This window comes from Pholcus phalangioides, unplaced genomic scaffold (genome assembly GCF_987345545.1).
Source record: "Pholcus phalangioides strain wild (caught in Gottingen) unplaced genomic scaffold, Ppha-v1.0 ptg000022l_1, whole genome shotgun sequence".
Classification (NCBI taxonomy): domain Eukaryota; kingdom Metazoa; phylum Arthropoda; class Arachnida; order Araneae; family Pholcidae; genus Pholcus; species Pholcus phalangioides.
The window spans coordinates 19,685,305-19,706,279 of record NW_028301615.1 but is presented as its reverse complement, the minus strand read 5'-3'; the positions used below and the strand labels follow the sequence as shown (position 1 = coordinate 19,706,279).

At 35.7% G+C, this 20,975-nt stretch overlaps 2 protein-coding genes across 2 annotated transcripts in view; one reads left to right on the top strand and one right to left on the bottom strand.

Annotated features, from left to right (window-relative positions):
• Positions 1–1,331, top strand: part of Ankle2 (ankyrin repeat and LEM domain-containing protein 2) — a 30,663-nt gene extending 29,332 nt beyond the window's left edge. The window contains exon 13 of the mRNA XM_089249569.1: positions 962–1,331. Coding sequence (XP_089105695.1) covers positions 962–1,166 — 205 coding nt within the window. The 3' untranslated portion in view covers positions 1,167–1,331. The remainder of the gene's footprint in view (positions 1–961) is intronic.
• Positions 1,332–4,234: 2,903 nt separating this feature from the next.
• The window catches only part of LOC149069959 (prolyl endopeptidase-like), a 49,160-nt gene continuing 32,419 nt past the window's right edge, over positions 4,235–20,975 (bottom strand). The window contains exons 15-19 of the mRNA XM_089249981.1: positions 14,855–14,950; positions 14,627–14,731; positions 7,334–7,493; positions 5,505–5,573; positions 4,235–4,489 (exon numbers count right to left, since the gene is read on the bottom strand). Of these exons, the coding sequence (XP_089106107.1) occupies positions 4,424–4,489; positions 5,505–5,573; positions 7,334–7,493; positions 14,627–14,731; positions 14,855–14,950 (496 nt within the window). The 3' untranslated portion in view covers positions 4,235–4,423. The remainder of the gene's footprint in view (positions 4,490–5,504; positions 5,574–7,333; positions 7,494–14,626; positions 14,732–14,854; positions 14,951–20,975) is intronic.

Genomic DNA, 20,975 nt, shown 5'->3' with positions numbered 1-20,975 from the left:
CGTTGAAACAAACATGTTGATTATGTCTTCCAGAGAATTGTCTCAACAAATTTTTCTTCCTTCGCCGCAACCTTAAACATTCCATACAAGATATCAGACTACTCTGCTGCCAAACTTATATTTCTCCCTTACTTTCCTATGCTGCTGAAATCTGGGACCCCTACATCTCCAGTAATATAGACAAATTCAAATCAATCCAAAATAAATCAGTTTTATGTTCGACTGCTCGTCACCTTTTGTTTCTGTGCCCTAACTTAAAATCTTCTCCCCCTCTGCTCTTTATCTTATTTCTCAACTAACCCTGTTTTATAGGATTTACCATGGTCATCTTAACTTAATACTTCTAGTATTCTAGCCTAACCATCCCACATCTCCGGAAGTCTCGACCATTCCCTTAAAATAAAACCTATTTTTGCTTCTACTGACTGCTTTAAATAGTTTCTTTCCTAGTACCATTGGTGAATGGAACAAACTCCCCAGCTATCACTAGTTTTTTTGACAATATTAAACAATATCTATGTCACATTCAAAAGCATTCTCTTGTATAGGCAGGCCTACAGGGGCCACCAACATTGTATAAATAAATAAATCTACATTGACAAATATTCAACAGATTTTTTAATTTTAATTATACTACACCTCACAAGTTTGCACAAGCCCATTTTCAGGGCTAAAAATTGAACTGCATGTCAAATTTTGCAGGTCTCAATTTCTAAAATCAACTTTTCAAAATCCTATTATGGTGAAATCTCAATAAAGCGAGGGATGCCCGAAAAAAAAAAAACAGTGTGATGCCAAAGCTCATGTAATTAAAACTGTCAGGTAAAGTGGCCACTCAGTGTATATTCCAGATCATTGAAATGAATAAAATTATGGCGTTACCATTTTATAAAAGCTGCTTATAACGTATTCATTACAAGTGCTATATATTTTAATTTTGCTATATTTCTTTTCACATTAGTTGGCCCAGTCCGTCAGCAAGAAGATTCAGAGGGAGATCTCTTTGTACGATACATGAAACACCAGCAACGCCATCTCCAACAAAAATGCGGATGTCATTATCAGCATCCGAAACTATTTCAAGAAAGTGTCCCCGAAATATTTCCGATTACGATCTCAGAGAAGCAAATAAACTTTTCGACAGATTTGTTCGGTGTGAAGATTGATAATTTTGCATTGTATGTTCTGTTTATGTGTATTTCACATATAGCGATGATGGTGGCACTTATCATTATATAATATAGGAAAACAATTTTTCTACGAGCCAGTACTGTGATAAAAATAATATATTTTGTAAGCAATAAACAAACGTTTCCCTTTTTCTGTGTATCAAAAATGTCTTCATTTTTTCAATGGATTTTAATTGAGTTTTAAAATTATTTTAAAAAATCCCTGTATGGGAGGAAGGGATGTATTTTGGCAAGGGCAACCCTGTATCAGGAAACTTCCAAAGATAGTCAATCCTAACTGAATAATGGCATTGGTAGTCCAGGTCGACACATCTGCCGCATGTGGTGTTTTTTTTGTCCATGGCCCATTGAACCATATCATCTCTCTCCCGCCGATTTTTCTAACTATGAGTGTCGTGTAATGATTGTAATCTTTTAGGCCCATTGCTCACTGCAGCGAGATCTGCACGCATTTGTACACCACAGAAAACTAACTTCAGCTGACCATCACTGTGGTCACCCACCAGGTGGGGTTGGACCCAGCGTCCTCGCTGCCAACTTTGGAACATTAGAATTAGGGAGATCTTCAACCAGATCTGAATTCCTTACAAAAAAAATTAATATAGAAAGGATTTCTCAGAAATGAAAATGAAAGATATTTTTCACCTTCAGAAAAATGTGACTTCATGGGCTAATCATCACCAATTTTCGCTAAATTAACTGTCATTACTATACTATAATCATAAACACTGTGAAAAAAAAATCCTCATCAGGCCAAAATGATGAATGATCAGTTTTTTGGCTGGATGTTTAAGTTTTTCTTGGCAAAAATTCTTTTATGAAATAATTCTCTCTCCCCTCCAAAAAGTTAGGATTTTTTCGTTTTTGGTTAGAATTCGGGAAATACAAGAACTTTATGGAATTGGAAATCTGGGAGACTTGACAGCTATGCCATAATTTTATATTCTATTTGTGTACCCCCGACCAAAACCAATTAAGATTGGTGAATTGAGGCTGATTGAATACTCAAAGATTGCTGCCATGCCTCCGGAATTTTGTGTATGGCAAGATGTGACACAAATCCTGATGCAGTGTAACATATCCATAGATCCAGGCAGAGAAGTCCTTATCTAGTCATTTTAGTGTATATTTACCTTGACACCGCCATCGATCCATGTTGCCAGATTCCGTTTGTCACAATCTTTCAATATTGAATGCAGTATATATGTAAATTTGGCTGACCTCAATGATTTTGAAGCTGATTGACTCCTGTGGCCATGTGTGTGATCGGGAGAAGTTCCCTTTAAATACCAGTTGTGTACTGTGAACAATCACCACTACTTTGTTGCGATGGAAAACCCGATGAGGGGCTGAAACCTCGATACTGTCTGTGATCGTGGAACTGAAGATGGTTTGCAATGTCTTGCAGCTTTAAAGTGCGAATGCGAGTCAGTTTCCATTTAAAAAAATATTGCCACTGGAAACAGCAGAAATTATTGTAGTCGATCGTCATTGTGTTAAACCCTGATATTTCGTGAAAAAAATTTTCATTCCGGGAGTAAAAAAAGCGCATGTCCTCCGAATTACGAATGTTAATTTAGAAACTGTCGAATAACGAGCGTTAAATCATCAATATCGCTAAATAACGGGCATTAAATCGCCAATCTCGCCAAATAATGAGAGCTGAATCGCCAAACATCATGTTGATTCTTACAAAATTCTCTCCCATTTCGCAACAATTTCTTTCCACGTATAAAAGAATTGAAAACATAAAAAAATTTTTAGCTCATTTGAAGTGCTGCTGTTCAAAGCAGCAAATAGTGCCCTCAGTAAGCAAAAATCATCTTAAATAGGCGGGTGCAAAAATTTTTATGACAACCGCTCTTTCAAACAAGGTGTCAAAAGCCTAAAACACAAGCTGATGTTTGATAACAAGACAGTGCAGTTGTTTTATTTTGAAAAGGGTTGAGGGTTAACGAAAATATTCTTGTTAATTTCGCTGCTCCAAAATTGCTCAGAATCCTGAATTTTGCTGCTCCGAAATAGACTTTGTCACTTCCCACCCCTGATATGAGTCTATCTATCAATGTAGGAAAAATGTCATTATTCCTAGAAAAGGTGAAACATTATTTTTGAATCTGTTTTTCTTGGGAAAAAAAATCGCAGCTCCTAAATTTTTTTTGCGATTTGTCAAGCCCTGTTTCATAACAAAAGGAGAAGTGGTAATGTAGTCGGAACTAGTTTGCATGTGGATGAAAGAAAAAAATCAGCAAGCACATGTGTGTATATACACATACTACTACATTCAAGTTCCTAGAATTATTTTATTACAGAAGAATGAATGTAGATAGAACCTGTTTATTTGGTTTTACCTTTGAAGTGCACTACTCTGTGCAATTATGCATTTTTTCTATTGTTCATACAAAGATGTAAATGTGGATTGCAAGTCTCCTTTTGTCATATCCTCCAGTGCCTTCGTCACTACTTGCTGCAGTTCTTCGGAACCTGAGAATCGTTGCCCCTTAAGCAAATTCTTTATTCAAGGAAAAGGGGGGGGGGAAAGTCACATGGGACATCATCAAGGTAAGGAAGTTGGTTGTGGAGGTACTGGAATGTGATGTTTTGACAGGTAATCTGACACCAGGAGGGAACCTGTGAGCTAGCGCATTGTCGTGATGGAGCACCCATGACTTGGCCTTCCAAAGATCTAGTCGCTGGTGTCTCACTGTATCATGCAGACGTTTAAGGACTCACAGGCTCCACCAGACGTCAGTTACCTGTCAAAACATCACACATTCTGACACTTCCACAACCAGTTTATTCTCTCCTGATCTTACACCATGTGACTTTTTCTTCCTCAAATGAAGAGATTTGCTTAATGGGCAGCGGTCTCAGGTTTCAAAGAAGTGCAGCAAGTAGCGATGAAGGCACTGGAGGATGCGACAAAAGAAGGCTGAACAAATAAACAGGTTATATCTGTATTCATTCTTCTATAATAAAATAGTCTTTGAACTTTTTGAATGTAGTAGTAGTATAAATGATTTTCTCTATACAAATGAAACCACTTTTTCAATTGTTTACAAGAAACTATTTTTATTCGAAACCAATATTATTAACTATGCAATGAGCCACATCATACATGAATTGATTATTTTACATAATCATGAATGAAAATCATGCTAAAAAAAGTAGTGAAAAATACAAAACTTTGTGCTTACAGACAAGGCTGCAAATAATTTTGAATGTTGAGAAAATCAGTCAATGTATTTCAGATCCATGCTGTTGATCATAAAGCAATACATGTCCACGACTTCCTCGATCTACGAAAGGAAAAACACAATATATACCACTTCATTGGTAAGTAGCAAAAAGTCAAGTACATGCATCCCTCGCTTCCGCTTTACACGATTTCAATATAACACAATTTTAAAAATTTAATTTTAGAAATTGCGGCTAGCAAAAGTTTGTTTGATTTTATTCTTGAAAATGGGCTTGCAAATTAGAAATATGATATAATGAAAATGACAAAATCCGTTGGATTTGTTGATTTAGATGGGACAAGTATAGAGAAGAAATTCTCAAATTCATTTCACCAATGAACATCTTCTGGTAGCACATCGACAATGCCACCAAAATTTTAAATCAAAGAAAACGATCCTAATGAATCAAGAAATTACAGTATTAAAATACACAAAATTACAGTAGGAAACTTTTAATAAATGACAAAATTATTTTCAATGAACAGCAAATTTTTTTTAAAGCATAAAATCTATGACTGATTTATTTTTACTGTCTCTTGTGAGAAAAAAGTGCCATGTTGAACCATACAACGGCAGTTAAAATTTAATTTGTGAAATAGTTTTCCCCTCAAGTAAACTTTTAAATATAATCGCAAACATTTAAATTGTACAGAATCTGTAAATATACTTGCTGGCCATCCAAAATGCAACACTTTGAATGCATTGTGCTGTAAAACAGTTTTTTTTTTTTGGTTTTTCAATGGTTTGTTTTTGTCACAAAATTTAAATTCATGCAGGTCTACAAATATGCAGAGCAGGTCATTGAAATTTTAAGTATTTTCATACCTGAACACTACATGTACCAAATTTGAAGAAAATTTGAGTTGGTCATGCAACTGACTTTCAATGTCTGTGGTCGATATTTTTATGGAATGAGTTTCCTGTGAAGCATGAAATAAAGCACATTTCCTTTTATTTTTGTGACAATTTACTCATCTACATGTTTACTTTCTCTGGTAAAAATTTCAAACATATAGTGCAATGTATTCTAGGTATTCCATTTTGGATGGCCAGTAGTGTAAATACTGGTCTTTACCCTTTTAGATGTTGGTTTACCACCACCATGACCACTTTTCACATCCACACGTATCATCAGAGGATTTGTCTGAAACAGAAGCAATTTTGATAAATAAATGAAGTACAATGATAATTTTTTTTCTTTTTACAAGAATTTTTCCACCAGAAATAATTAATAATGGCTAATTGCAATGTCTATGGGCCCCAGGTCACTGTTTCAATAGTTAACTATTTAATATATTTTACAAAATGAAAATGGCATATAGAAAAGAAGGGGAAAAAATGGATGAATCTATACCACATGAAATGATAATTTTCTCCCACAGTAGTAATTTTAAGTATTCAAAGCTAATTATACAGTAATACCTTGGCTAACGAACTCATCGGCTTAAATTTATTGGCAAACAAAGATTTTTAATTTGTGATTTTTCTGCCTTGGCTGATGAACATTTTCATTGATATGAATGCACACTGCTAACATTAAATAGCTGCATCATGAGCTGAATTTTCACACCAACCCAACCAGAATTACTGTTACCAGAGCTCGACTCATGCCCACCTCGCAATATTTTTCCTAGATAGACCTACACTTCTCTTTCTGAAATTCTATTCATTTTAGCCTTTAATCGATTAGCTTTTGTCTTTTTCATAGCATTCCTTGCTATTTTTAAAAAACTTATCTTTAAATTTTTGGCAGAAGCTGGAACAAATCACAAAATTCCCCATAGAAGCCTATAGGAAATCATGTTTCGGCTTACAAACCTGATTCCGGAACGAATCGTCTTTGTTAGCCGAGGTATCACTGTATTCAGATTGAAACAGTTTAAATTCCCAATTGCTATTTCTCACAGCACTTAGAACACAGACATTTGAACCAACATTAACCCAACCTTTGCCACATAGGTATGTGAAAAATACTTTTATGTAATATGAATGTGATAAAATAAAATAAAGCAACTCTGTGTGGCAAGGGGGAGTAAAAGCCTCTATTCTCATTCACCTGGCAGGGATTTTTTTTTTTTTGCATTAGCAAAAATTAAAAAAACAATAAATTCAGTTTACAAAATACAATACAGTGATATCTCGTCTAATGAACAGTTAAAAAGGCTTTTTTGGCTTAAAGATTTTTTTTCTGGTTTTTCAGCCTCGGCTAATGAATGCAGATGCTCTAAGTGTTGATATGGATGCACATACTAACCTAACACTGATTTCACTCATAAGCCCAATTAATTTATACCCACTTCTGAATCTTTTCCACAGATGTACATCTCTTTTTTCCCAAAAGTTTCCAAACCATTTCATGTAAAGGCTAAGAGAAAAATGCATTTAAAAAAAAACATTCATTACCCTTAATGCTTTCATTGCATATGTTCTTTGTTTTCAGCATCAAACTCAAGGGTCTGGAGAACTCTAGGAACTTATCTTTTCCATCTGTATATATGAGACAGAGGAATCAACTGACTATATCACACATGGGAACACTTACTAACCTGACTGGAATGTGAACATGGTGTAAAATAAGATATTCAGTTTCTAATCATCGTATAATTTCTCATTTATCCAATTGTGAAACTGTTCATCATAATGTTAAGTCAGTTTCGGCCTTTTTTTTAAAAAAAAAGCTTAAATATAGTAGCTTTTCTATAGTAACCTATGGGTGTTTCATTGTGTTTCAATGAACAAATGCTATTCCAGGGCAAATTACTTTCATTAGCCACGGTATAAGTGTATTTGATTGCTCATTCAACATGAATGCAAAACTCTAAAATCACGAAGGAACAAAACTTAGTAATGAATCAAATACAGCTAGAGTATAACTCTATAATACATGATATATATATGCCTCACCTGTTTTGGACACTTGCCAAGTTTATATTGTAATTCGGCAATAAATTTCAAAGAATGTAAAGGAACAACTCGATCATCATGGTCAGCCGTAGTCAACAAGACAGCAGGATACTGCACGTTTTCACATTCTGGTATTTTGACGTTGTGAAGAGGAGAATACCTAAAGTATATTGAAATTTATTGCTATATAATCATGACAGATACTTAATTGAAGTTGCACTCAGCGAAATATTCTCCTAAAAGAAAGTACTTAGAATAAAAGAAAAAAAATTTTTGTTGATAGGCTTGTTGGAGAACAATGCAAAGCATTCTGCTTCTGGGAACGAGTCCTCGGCTGACGACTGCAAATATCCTACTATAAAAATTCCCCCATAATAGTGTTTTATACACTTCACTTAAGTTACAGTGAAACCTTCTAACAACCACCACTAACGATACAGAGCAAATGTAGCCATTGCTGGGAGATTCAGTATTTCTGAAATATGGATTGCATTTTTTGGTTGCTTTAAAATTATAACAGCCCATGCTATAATTAATTAGAAAAAGATGTTTTGTTGCACAAATTTATTTTGTATTGAAGCTGTGAGAAATTTTCACAGAGAACTTTATTTGTGATTTTTTATTGTTAATTTCATTAAAAAAATTCATGAAGAAAAATGTGTACAGTTGCACCGTAATCCATGTATCCTAGGATATGCATTCTTCAGATCAGATTCATCCTCCAATGCAACCAACTATTTTTTGTTGTTATCTATGGCAGTATTTTCAATTAGTGCTTTTGTTCTGTGACATAGCCACTTGCCAAAGTCTAACATTAATTTCTACTTTGTCCTTTCAGAAATGTGTCTAGCACACCCATTAACATCTCTTTAACAAACATCCAGGATCCGCGAACATTTTGAAAACCCACTGGTGTAGGAACGAACCCATGGTTATTTCTAAGGGCTAAAGAAAAGGGAAACTCCTTAAAGCTAATCTTGAGTTATTATTATTTTGTGATTAAAAAAATGCTTCTCTCTCATTTTTCTTTTCACTTTAATTTCCAAAACAAGGAAGTTATGTGGAAATCATTGTTCAGGTGTGAGGTTCAGGAGAAAAAAGTGGAAGAAGGCATGGCAGAAGTAGACGTCGCGAGATGACGACGAGGGAAAGTTTGCTGGCACAGTCGACAGGACCGTGGCTTCAACGACTCGATACTGTGAGGTGAATTAGAAAAACAGTGTCCTAGCCACAGTGGGACAACCCCGGTTTGTATAGAAGGATAACAGCAGCGGCGAGCTCCCACACACATTGTTTTTTTTCTCGTGAAGTCAACCCAACTATGGTGCTGAGAGGGGCAATCCTGCCTAGGGAAGAGAAGAATTGTGTGGTAGTATAGAGATGATAAATAAAGATGGCGTATTTAGCAAAAGGGAACAAGGAAGATCTGAAGTCCATGGCCACCAACTTGGGGGTAGAAGTTTGACCGGAGTTCAATTTCATGCAATTACTGAATGCCATACAGGAAAGAAGTATACAATGAAGTGACATGCAGAGAGATGCTGAAAATGATAAGTGATAGGAAAGAAGAGATGGAGGAGCGGCACAGAGAAAGGGAGATGGAACATGAACTCAAAAAACTGAGGATCGAGACAGGAGCCAGAAGAAAGGAGTATAATCAGGCTGGGTGCAACAGAACCAATAGCCAGGATTTCCAGAACATGATGCAAAAATTCAGGATGAAAAAAGACATAAGTCTGTATAGTCCTCAGATCACGAGAAGAGTTACGGGAACGCTCCTCTCTAGAAAGGGTCCATTTCGACGCAGGAAAAAGATAAAAATTATCCAGGGTTGCCAATAAAGGCTGTCTTGGCACAAATCGGTCCTCTCTGTATGTCGGTATTCTTCACGCCTCAGTGAGCTGCACTTTGTGTTGCGTTTGTTAAAAGTAAATTAAATGTTTTAATTTTTATTAAATTTAATATTTTGGACTAAAATATTTAATACAGAAAAAAGTTTAAAGGGGAGTAGTGATAATTTAATAAGGGGAGTAAAATTACTTTAAATTATCAATTAAATTACTAAAATATTTAAATAAAATAAATTAACTGTTAAATTACTTCCAAGTTAATAATTCAATACAAAGGGAGTATATATTATTAATTTAATAATAATAATTTATTACTACTGTAAATTATATGGCATTTTCTTTGGTTTACTTACTATACTGCAGCAAGAGAACGCCACCTGCCAGCAACTAGCCATTCTTTTTCTGTTCACCTTCTCTTATCACGCCATCATCGTCTTTTTTTTCTTTTTTTTCTTTTTTACTTTCTCCACAAAAGCTACTCACATGGGCTTTTCAAAGAGGTGACAAATAAAAAAATTGAACATGCATGCTTGTCAAGATTGCAATTATGTGTAGCCACCTTAAGGGCATGCCCCTCCCCACAAGGGCAGGTCTGACAGCAGGGCCGTCTTGAGAGTATCATGGGCCCCAGGCCAATTGGTTTTTCTGAAGCCCTACCAAACAAACTCTCGAAAATATCAACCAGATCTCATTTTTGTGAGGCCCCTCTTCGCTTGAGGCTCCTGGGCCGTGCCTAGGTGGGCCCATGCCTTAAGACGGCACTGGCTGACAGGGCTCTAGCTCTGGGGCCAGGGAGTGTTCTTCCCCTATAGTGTTCTTTCATACTATAAATTCACTTCAGAGTGACCCGTAGAAGATTCCAGCCTGAGAGCCCAGCTGCAAGATGTGGAGCGCCATGCTTACAGGCATCAGAAGCATGATCCTCTCATGCTGCAACAGCGATCCTAGGCTGGGATTTCTCACCGGCTGTCCATAGTAAATTTAGTGTGGAAAAAAAAAGAAGAAAATTATAAGAATTCTCCTCGGTCCATGTCAGCCCCATCCTTCTGGGAGCCATGGTCGAAAATGTTTTATACATGTAGTGTTCGGTTTCAGCTTGATGCATGGAATTGATTTTTGAAAAAAAAGCTGGAGTTTACAATACAGCGGAATAAAAAAACATATATTTGTTTATTAAAATAATGTGCTGTAAGTGCTTGAGCAGCCGGGCCGTCTTAAGAGCATCACGGGCCTTCCCGGGCCAAGAGATTTTTCTGAGGCCCTACCACGTAAATTTTGGAAAATTCCAACCAGATCTTATTTTTGTGAATCTAATGCAACAATGCCTTAAGAAGGCACTATCGAACAGCCGGTGTTAACGAAACAAAAACACTGTGATGACGACGGTATCGAGAGCACTGCCGTGACACTTTTAGTGAAATTTCTAGGAGGCCAAAATAGTGCTAAAGATGCCAAATGGGAAAGCCCCGTTGATAATGAGCTATTCTCGATGGGCAGTCACTTTACCTAAAAGGAAATAATAGAATCGTCTAATGTGACGTAGGCGATGCTCTTCTTGTGATCTGTGGACTATACCTTGTGCTGTTCGAGCGGCAAGCTTGTCGCATGGCCCTGGAATAGGAAGATTGGTTAACTGAGCTCTTGGAACTTCTTCCCTATGAAATCAACCAGTTATTGCTGCTGCTGCAACCTGCTCATTGCCCGTGAGCAGGAAGAGAAGGTACAGGACTATAATCAAGTTAAAGAATTGTTATTGAGAAGATTCAAACTCACCCCCAGAGAAGTTTCGGCAGATGTTTCCTTCATGTCACAAAAATCAAGAGGGCACATGGAAAGACTTCTACTAGACTTGTACCTAATTCGATGGGTGGCCATTGGCTTTCGGAGACACGACGTTTGAGCAACTTAGAGATTTAATCATCGCCGATCAAATGAAAAAACACATCCCAGCAGAATTTAAGGAACGCTATATGGATGAATGGTGTGATATGGTGTCTCCAAGTGAGCTATCAGAGAAACTAGATAGGTTTAATAATATAAAGAGGATTCTGAAGACACCCTTCTCTAGTGACATAACAAGGACCACAAGACTGGTTCCTCAAAGTCTGAAATGGAAAGACAGCAGAAACCAGAGACTTCAGGGCGAGTCCTTCCAGCCTAAGGCGACAATGGGTTCAAATACCAGAGAGAGAAAACCACAGTTACTTGTTATGCGTATGGAGCAGAAGGCCATATAGCAACATAGCTGCCAACTTTTGAAATGAAAATTAGGGACATTTTCACGCGGACCCGTATATTATACTAAAACAACTCCCAAATAAATACAAAAGGGATTTTTCCAAATAAAATAGGGATTTTACACACATGGAAGTTAAACCCTTGGGAATAAAATCCCTATGCAAAAAACAAGTGAAATTGGAGGCCAAAACTTCAATGTTGATCTAAAATATATATATTATGTTCAATCAGAAATGATGTGAACAAACATTCTGCACGAATGACCCCAAATCATCGGAAGATGAAGGGGAAAAACTTTAATTTTTGAAGAACACTGACTTTTTACGACACTTGCTTGATGTTTTTTTTATTTCACGTGGGTGATGATGTCAGTCTTTTCACCATGACCGATGTTTATGTCCGTAACACAACTTGTACAAAAAGAAAAAGTCTGCCTTTTTCTGAAACGTTTGATGAAAGGAAATTCATCAGGGAATAAGTATCTTTAAAATTGATTAAATATTTTTTTGCTTATCAGTATTCATGTTTTATCACACGTACATAACTTTAACAAAAGAGGAAGTTTTGACCACATGAGCGTCACTATAATCTTCAATTATTATTCAGGACTATTGGCTGCTAAGCTATTTCCCTGCGCGATAAGACAAATAACTTTTCTTGTCACCTTCCTTAAAAAAGGAATTTCCCACTATTCCCCCCATTTATGATGTGTGACATCATTATAAAAAGAAAAAAACAGGCAAAAAACATTTTGCCCCACAAGAAATTCCTTAGGAATTGTTTTTAGAAGCTGGGATTCTTTTTAAATGCAGTAGGGAATTTTTAAGGACAATTAGGAATTTTTTGTGATTTTCGTAAAAATTCAGGAGATTTAAGAACTTTTCGGGAGGTCGAGAGATAAAGCTAAAATTCTGGAGGCTTGGCAGCTATGTAGCAAGGTTTTGTATTACAAGAGGTCAGCAGAAGCCATTGAACAGGGCCCAGACGAAATGTCCAGACTGAAGAAAGGGACATGATGGAAGAAACCCCAATCCTAACAACATGTATCATGGTGTCTGCAATTGGTGTTGGTGCGAACATTGACACACCGCAGACCATGAGTTTGAAATGTGGTTAGAATATAATAAGAGACACAGTCGATTCTGAAGACCAGATCTCAGTCCTTAGATCCGATTTGGTTGAGATCAACGACAATGAAGGTAAGGAGAGAATAAGGATCAAGTCAGCATTTGGTGAAAGCGAGATAGCCCTTCTGAACATATGCATGACGAAGATCAGCGAAGGCAAACGCAGATACATGTTAATTACTTGAGCAGTGTCGAGTTGCTTGATAAATGAAATGTTAATATGTTTGACGGCATACAACACCTTCTTGGGAAATTTACAAGTTCTAAGTCCGATCAATGAACCAAGCCGTAAGAGTGATGTGTGTACCTCATCTGCTGATTCCGGTGCTGATCCCAAACAGAAGGCCAAGTCCAATGACAGCACAGCAATAACAGCAATTTTGACATACCTAACATAGAACTTGAAGAGAGTATCATAGCTCAAGTTGAGAGCTACATCACCGACTTCAACATCATGAAGAACCACTTCCTGCTGAAACACATTTGGAGAAACAAGGAGGGTTACATCAGTCTGAGGTTGGTCTCATCCTTTAGGAAGATCAAGACCCTGACCAAGGGCTGGAGGGTCATTCTGTACTGTCTCAGGAAATCGAACAAACTCCAAGTCAATAGAGAAGGTACTAAAGTGCGCCGAGTTGTGCCCATACGTGCTTCCAAGGAGACCAGATGCACTAAAATGATCCTAGCCTGCAACATGGTGTTCGAAGAAGTGGCACCCGAGTCCGTGTTGCAGTTTATGTCAGAGCACAGTGTAGTCGCCAATTGAGGATCTAAGATACCAGATGTATGTACGAAGCGCTGCCTCTACGGGAATGTGGTGAACATGACGTTTGCCCTCGTCGAGTACAAGATCCATGAATACGCCAGAGAGCGATCACTGAAGAAGGTGGCGATGTTGTTCAGAATGGTGTAAAGGTAGCACCTCTCCTCTCAGACCTGTACAAGACCAATCGGGACAAGTCTGTGTCTGAGCACAAGACCTTGCAGCTGAAGATGATGAACTTGAAAAGATATGACAATGGACATCCTGTCAACAGGAGGCTATCAACACCGAACCGTTTCAGTCTAGGCATGAAATTCAGTCCAAGCAATTGGACTGGCGATTGTTTTCTCATCCATTTGAAAAAGGGATCAACAGAGCTCCGAACCGGCAGCCGAAGACCGAGAAAGCCAGAAGCCAAATGGCTAAGTCTTCAATCGTCAACAGTGGCATGCTAAAGGAATCAGGGCAGGGAAAAGTCATCCTTTGCGTATGCTAGTGGCGAAGAACTCTGGACCACCCCATGAACTCTTGGATGAAAAAATGTTATTTGCCATTCAAGGGTGAGAAACAGGATATGTAAGGTTCAGGAGGGAAGAAGGGCTGGGAGGCGTGGTCGTCGCGAAAGAAAAGAATGAGAAAAATGGACATTCAAAAAATGAGAGTAGTCTGAAAGTTTCTACCGAAAAGACGTGATGGTTTCGTTGGGGATGTTGGATAATAAATTAGTGTTTTCTTCTTCTTTTGGGAGTTCAGAACCCAATTATTTCACCCTGAAATCACAGTAGAAGTACAGCCAAGGACCTATGACAGATAAGAAGACGACAGGGAAAAGTTTACTAGAGGTTAATCTTAATGTAAATCCGATGGAATGCATTCTGATCCAAGAAAATGTGGCAGTTGTTCATAGGTAACCATTATGGGAGCTTTTACTGTACTTTGTTTTTTTACGACATAAGTCACTGTTTTCGGTATACTCTGCTGTGGGGGTGGGCTTGTTGTTCAGTCCATTGTCATGCTATAGATATAGATTGGGACATGATCTAGATTTAAAGCTCATTTCAAAGCAATGAAAAAAAAAGGAAAAGCATCAGATACAGGTGTAGTTATATAAGTTACTTAAAATATTGGGAGGGCTCACACCCATGGACCCAATACAAGTTTCAGGTCTATGGCTTCAACTGAGATTCGAATCTTTTCTATTACACATAGCTAAAAAGTTCACAAACCACAAGTGTGCCAATGCTTATAGGTTTGGTGAGTATCAACTCGAGATTAAAAACACATGAAAAACATGAAACAATTTAGAAAAAATCACTTGTATAATGTGTTGAATTCTTCTTTATTTTCTTCAGAACAACCATAATTCGACTTCCACGCATAACCAATGGTAAACTTGTGGAACCGCAACATATCAAGTACACTGAAAGAAATACAAGTTTGCATTGAAATATGTCTGTGATAATACAGAAAACAAAATGCTCTATACCCTTTGAAATACAAAAACCACAGTATATTATTAGTAAATCATAGGTTTCCTACTCACCCAACTTGAGCAACAGCACAAGCAAACAAATCGGGCCTCTGATTTGTACATGCACCTACAAGGAGGCCACCATTTGAGCCTCCGTTGATTGTAAGCCTGTAGAAAACCAAAAATTATAATATAATGCATATTGATTGAATCTGGTTGTGAAGACAAACAAGAACTAATGTTTTTTTCACCTGTGTTTTAATCAGTGCTTATGTTCCTTACTGATTGATCGCTTTTAAGATCAACATAAGTACTGATTAAAATGAGGATCTAAAATCATTGTTTCTCATATTTAATTGTTTATATCTGCTATTTAAATCTGAAAAAGACCAAAGTTTTGGCCCAGCATTATACCCCTTAAATATAATTTATTTAACTCTCAGAATGCTCCCATACACAGAGAGATGACCAGCATAGTAACATGCTCAATCATCCAGGGATGTTATTACAATTTTTTATTTTAAGACAAAATTTGTTAAATGGCATATAGATGGTTATATGCATATATATATTCCAGTTTTTCTTAGGTTTTTCATTATTTCTCTATTCTCTTACTTATTTGATGGTACTGTATTGGATGGGTGTGCATTGGTGAGTACTGGTTTAGTGTCTGCCTACCCCCAGTAATTGATATTTTGTCTGTGATGGGTTTGAGCCTAGATTCTTTGCATGACACCTTCTTTTCAATTGTATTTTATACAATGAATCCTGTACGAAACCAAATGTCAAGAAGCAAATAATATCCCATTTCAGACAGGTTTCCATTTTATAAAGGGGTGTGCATATTCAAACATTAATCAATGAAGGGACTATTTTTTGATTCCATCCGAGACAGGTTTCTATCTCATACTGCATCTGCCTTAGGTTTCACTGTATTTGCAATATACAAGTTTGAGTGCCATAACACAAACTGAAAAAAAAATGTTTTTTTTCTTTTTTCACTGCCATTTTAGGAGAAACATTTCCCCCAATTAATTCTACAGCCTGGGGGTTAAAATCAAAATATGAGGGTTATTCAGAAAGTAACAATACAATTGGTATAAGCAGAAAAGTAATGTTTCATTATGAATGGCTGGTAATGCTGACTTTGATCACGATTATTTAGCTTTCCTTTCATGGACTTTTGTCATTGCTGTGCCGAGTCTGGTTCAAGTAGCAAGTTTATAAGGGTATTTGTGATTTGAATCCAGCCAATTGTGAAGTGCACTCTGTCAATACCTTCTAGAGAGAAGGCCTTCGCCCGAGATATTTTCGATGCTGTGACGTCACCACACTCCGGCTTAAACGAGAAAGAGAATTTCTTCTTCTCGGCATTCTCCCCCGATCCACGCTCTGCTTCTCCCAAGAAATCGCCATTAACGAAGGCACGTGGTCGTCGATTAGATATTTTTTTATAGAAATATGTCTGACCCAAAAGTATCTGTATTTTATTTTCCGAAATGTGAAGATCTGAAGAAGAAGTGGTTGAATTCCATCCAAAGAAAGGACTTCGTACCGAATGATCGCAATAGTGTAAGTGCTCATTTCGTAAACATTATATTGTTTTATTCTTTAAGAAAAATTCAACGGAATGCAAAAAAATCAACTCCGATATTAAGAAGAGATGGGACAAATAGTGATTCGGCGGAATAACCGAGTACCAAATATTCAGATAATGTTTTGGCCAGATAGCAAATATTTCGTGGCCGAATATTAATTTCCTTAAAATTCATCACAATTGTAAATGAAATTAGTGTTTTTAATTAAGAAATGAAATTATTGGTAATTTTAAATATTGAATTTTAAGTATGGAATTTTTTTATTTCAATAGATATTGTAAAACTGGTAATTGGGAGATATTGCCATGATACTGACAAAATTTGACAATGATACATCATAGTACATTAATATTACCAAATGATTTTTGTTTTTAATTAATTACAATTTCATATCCAATCAAGGAAATGTAAATCATTATTTACTCCTAACTAGTAATGCACCATATAATTTATGAACTAGTATTTAACTAGTTATAATAATAGTATATTATATATAATTTAGCAGCAGATTATTTGTCCCATCTCTTATGGAGAACAAGTAATGGTCAGAGACTAAATTAATTTCATGTTATTACCAATAGCCATCAGTCTGATTATGCTTATTTTATATTTTATGTCTAGGTATGTGAACTGCATTTTCTGGCCATGGATTTGTTAACAGAATCTTCAGCTTTTGACAGAAACAGTGGTAATACTTTAACAGCTCCGTTGATAATTAAGAGAAGAAAGAACGCTGTGCCGTGACTCTTCGAAGGATATCCATCAACTTCTATGACACTTCCTATTAAACGAAGGTTATCTCCAAACTACAAAAAACACTGAAAGAATGAACGCTTAAAAACGGCCCTTGAGGAAAGTGTGACTGATGCAGCAACATTTTCTCAGCAGAGACAAATCAGCAGTATGGAAGATCTACAGTGATGTGTTGAAACATTTGGTCTTGACAATTTTTATGAAGTGTCGAATCAGTGAAAAATTTTGTGTTTATCATTTGGATATACAACCATACCCACAGATTTCGCATTCAGTGGTTGTAAGTAATCTTAATGTTTCTGTTTATCTAAAAAGTATTGCATTGAAAAGAATTAAAAAATTTACCCTCCCATATAAGTTCACAAATTTCAATGACTTAATTGATATATTAGACACACTTAAAAGTATGAATCCTATGTGTGAGGAAAAAATTCCTCTAAAATAGATTTCTTCAATGATGCTCTGTCTTCTTTGAAGACTGGTGAAAATGAATTACTGATAAATTTTATAGAGGAACAAATTAAGATTAGTCGTTGTGCAAAAAACAACTTTAAATACTCTAATGACATCATATATTTGCTACTCTGTTACATTCAATTTCGCCACAAGTGTACAAATTTATAAGATCTAGCAATAAAATAATACTGCCTCATCCATCAACTTTGAGGAAAATTAGTCAGCGACTACCAGTTTCACCAACCGAGGAGGTGAGTCAAAATTTCTTGATGTACATAAAAGTCAGAGCAAAATATATTTCTGATGCAGATAAAAAAGTTATTCTTCTTGTTGACAAAATTTACATAAAACCTTATTTTGATTATAAGGGAGGTTCTGTTGTTGGCATGGCCTTCAACACAGAAGAAGCTGCGAAGAGTGCTTTTGTGTTTATAGTTTCCAGCCTAATGTCCCCTTTTAAAGAAGTTGTGCATATTTTACCTGTGTTCAAGATAAATCACGTATTGTTACGTAATGTTATCTTAAGTTATTTTAGGTTTAGAAAATATTGGTTTCACAGTTATTGGTGTTGTCACTGATAACAATGCTATCAATAGAAAAGCAATGAGCTTGTTCACAAAGCCACATAAGAATTTATATATGTATCCCCAGCCTCGGTGTCCATCGAGACCACTATTTTTTGTTATAGTGTGTATTTGTTAAAAAATATCAGAAATAACTGGTTGAATCAAAGAAATGATGGCAAGTGCTATTTTTACCTGAACTTTGATGTTTCAGTTGACAATTTTTGTACAGCATCTTTTGCATCAGTGAAACAACTGTATGACAGACTCTGCAAATGTTGTCTCATATGCAAGAGGGCTAACATGAAAATCTCAGACCTTTTAATTTAGAGAGACAAACATCAAACTTGTACTCAGTCTTCAATTAGTTTGTTTGCGAGGCTTTAAATATATTGGGCCCAGACAGAAATATCCCTCATTTTACTGATACTGCTGAATTTATCAAAGTAATCACAGTAATCAGATAATCATAGTAATAATCATATCATATATAGTAATAAATGATATATAATAATCAGAGTAAGCATAGAGAAGTTCTTGTAAACACAGCTTTTACCACCTTGGAAGAGTTTGAAATTTTAGGAAATGTATATGAATGTTGTAGTTGTCACAGGGAAGCTGATATTGCTCAAAAATTTTTTATGGATTTCATCTAATATTTTACTCAAAAATCTGTGTATGAATAAAAATGATTTGGTGACAAAGAAAAAAGGGAAAATTAGGAATGAAAAATGTGCAAAGAGGAAACTTGATTGTTTTGATCAAGTTCGGTAAATGTATAAGTAATGGGCCACTTAACATTTAATTAATTAGCTCCGAAACTTGAAATAATATTTACTCAATTACTTTTCAATATCAGTCAAACATTTATCCATCATTATCAGCTCAAAATTTCAAATTCACCTTTAAATTCATTTTTTATTTTTAAATCTTTGAAATAAGTGTCTCATTACTGGTACATTTTACACCTCCCTTTTTTTTTTTAAAAAAAGTTATACATAAATGATGGTGGTTATGATTTTAGTCGTTCACAGAAAATTGCCATCAAGTTCTGAATATATATATATTGCTCACATGCTTTCATGAAAAAACTTAGATACTCTTTCCACTCTGAGCATTTAAGTACTGAAAAAGAAATGTGTTTATGTGTGATGGTTATGTGTGAAGATGGAAGTTTCATAATCATACGAAATTTGGTTAAAGGGGTTTGTCGTGTCAACTCCTGTAGTTGTTAGTTATGTTCTATATAATGACGTTGTGACTGAGAAACTGAAAAATGATGTTGAATTCATGTTTAATGCAAATGTTCAATTAAAGATTGTTTTTCAATTCTAGCAAGTTTTATTTCTTGTGTAATTCCATGTGTGTAGTGAAAAACATTGGATAGAATTTTTTCTCCCCAGCCTAAATAAAATATGAACCTGATGATATTTATAATCTTGAACATAGATCACACTTTGCTTCATAACAAACCTCAAAATTAATCTACGTATTCTTGGTTTGTTTTTTTTCTGGCTTATTTCTAAAGAATCTTCGAATAAAAATGAATGTTTAAGAGAAGTTATAAATAATAAAACAATTTTATGCAAAGAAGAAACTGGTGACATATATTGAAGAAAAAAACTATTTTTGAAATGGATTTTTACTACTTGAATGTTATGAATTTGTGTACGAATGAGAATCATACAATCTATATCTAATCCATAGTTTTCATTGAAATTTTCTGGAAGGAGCAAAGCATATTTGTTCATTCGTTCTTTTTTCTTCCTTTCAATAAAATACACATTACGTGAAAAGTTTGTATATACTGTATATAATTTTTAAATGACAAAATATATAGTGAATATTGCATATGTCTATCTTAATGAAAAATAAAGGATATTTTACATATACTTGAATTTTGGTATTCAATGGATATTTTTTTGGTTAAAATCAACAGAAATGAAATTCCGAAAAATTCTCGTGGGGAAATTTTGATGTCAAATGGTAATTCAAATATTGTCAAGTTTTCGTAAAAACTCTGGCTCTAATTGATACTTGAAAATAATGTTGAATTATAAGTATAAACTCGTCCATTCGAGTGCTAAATTCTTAGGTAATTCAACCTTTTTTTTATAAGAAAAAAATATCTATTACAGCGGGGTGGGTCAAAAAAATATATATATAACGGCGCTACAGTGTGTGGTGCTGCTGGAAAACGATCTTACAGGGAAGACGATTCTAGGACGGAATTCGATGACGTCACGAATCTCGGGGTCAGGCCTTCTGCTCTAGAAGGTATTGACTCTGTCATATGCTTCCTCAAATGTATGAGCACCCACTGGATATTCAGAGATATAATCCCAGTTTATGGAAACCAAATCCACAAAATGTAACAATGTGGTGTTATGAATTCTTTAGAGTAAAGACGGGTGTTTATGAATATAAGCAATAATCGCTAGAAATGGTTCACTCTCATTCATTGAAAGCCAAGAAGCCCAAAACCGCAATTTCAGTAAAATTATTTGTTTTCTATGACAAAAAAGTCATTTTTCTGATCTATGGCATGCCTCCAGTATCACAACTAATGGCATTGCATATTGACAACGCCTTCAAGACTTCAAAACAAGCAAAGAGGAATGTCACAAATGTGTTTCTCAAAAAGATTAAGTCATAGCTGCCAACTTTGGAGAATGAGAATTCTGGAGGTTATCGCGCGGATCCGAATTCTGTACAAAAAGAAATGTAAAAGGAATCTTTTAAAATATTTTAGGGATTTTCATCAGTAAAAGGGCAATTTTAAGGATATTTTCCCATTGCAAAAACCATGACACCATGCACGCT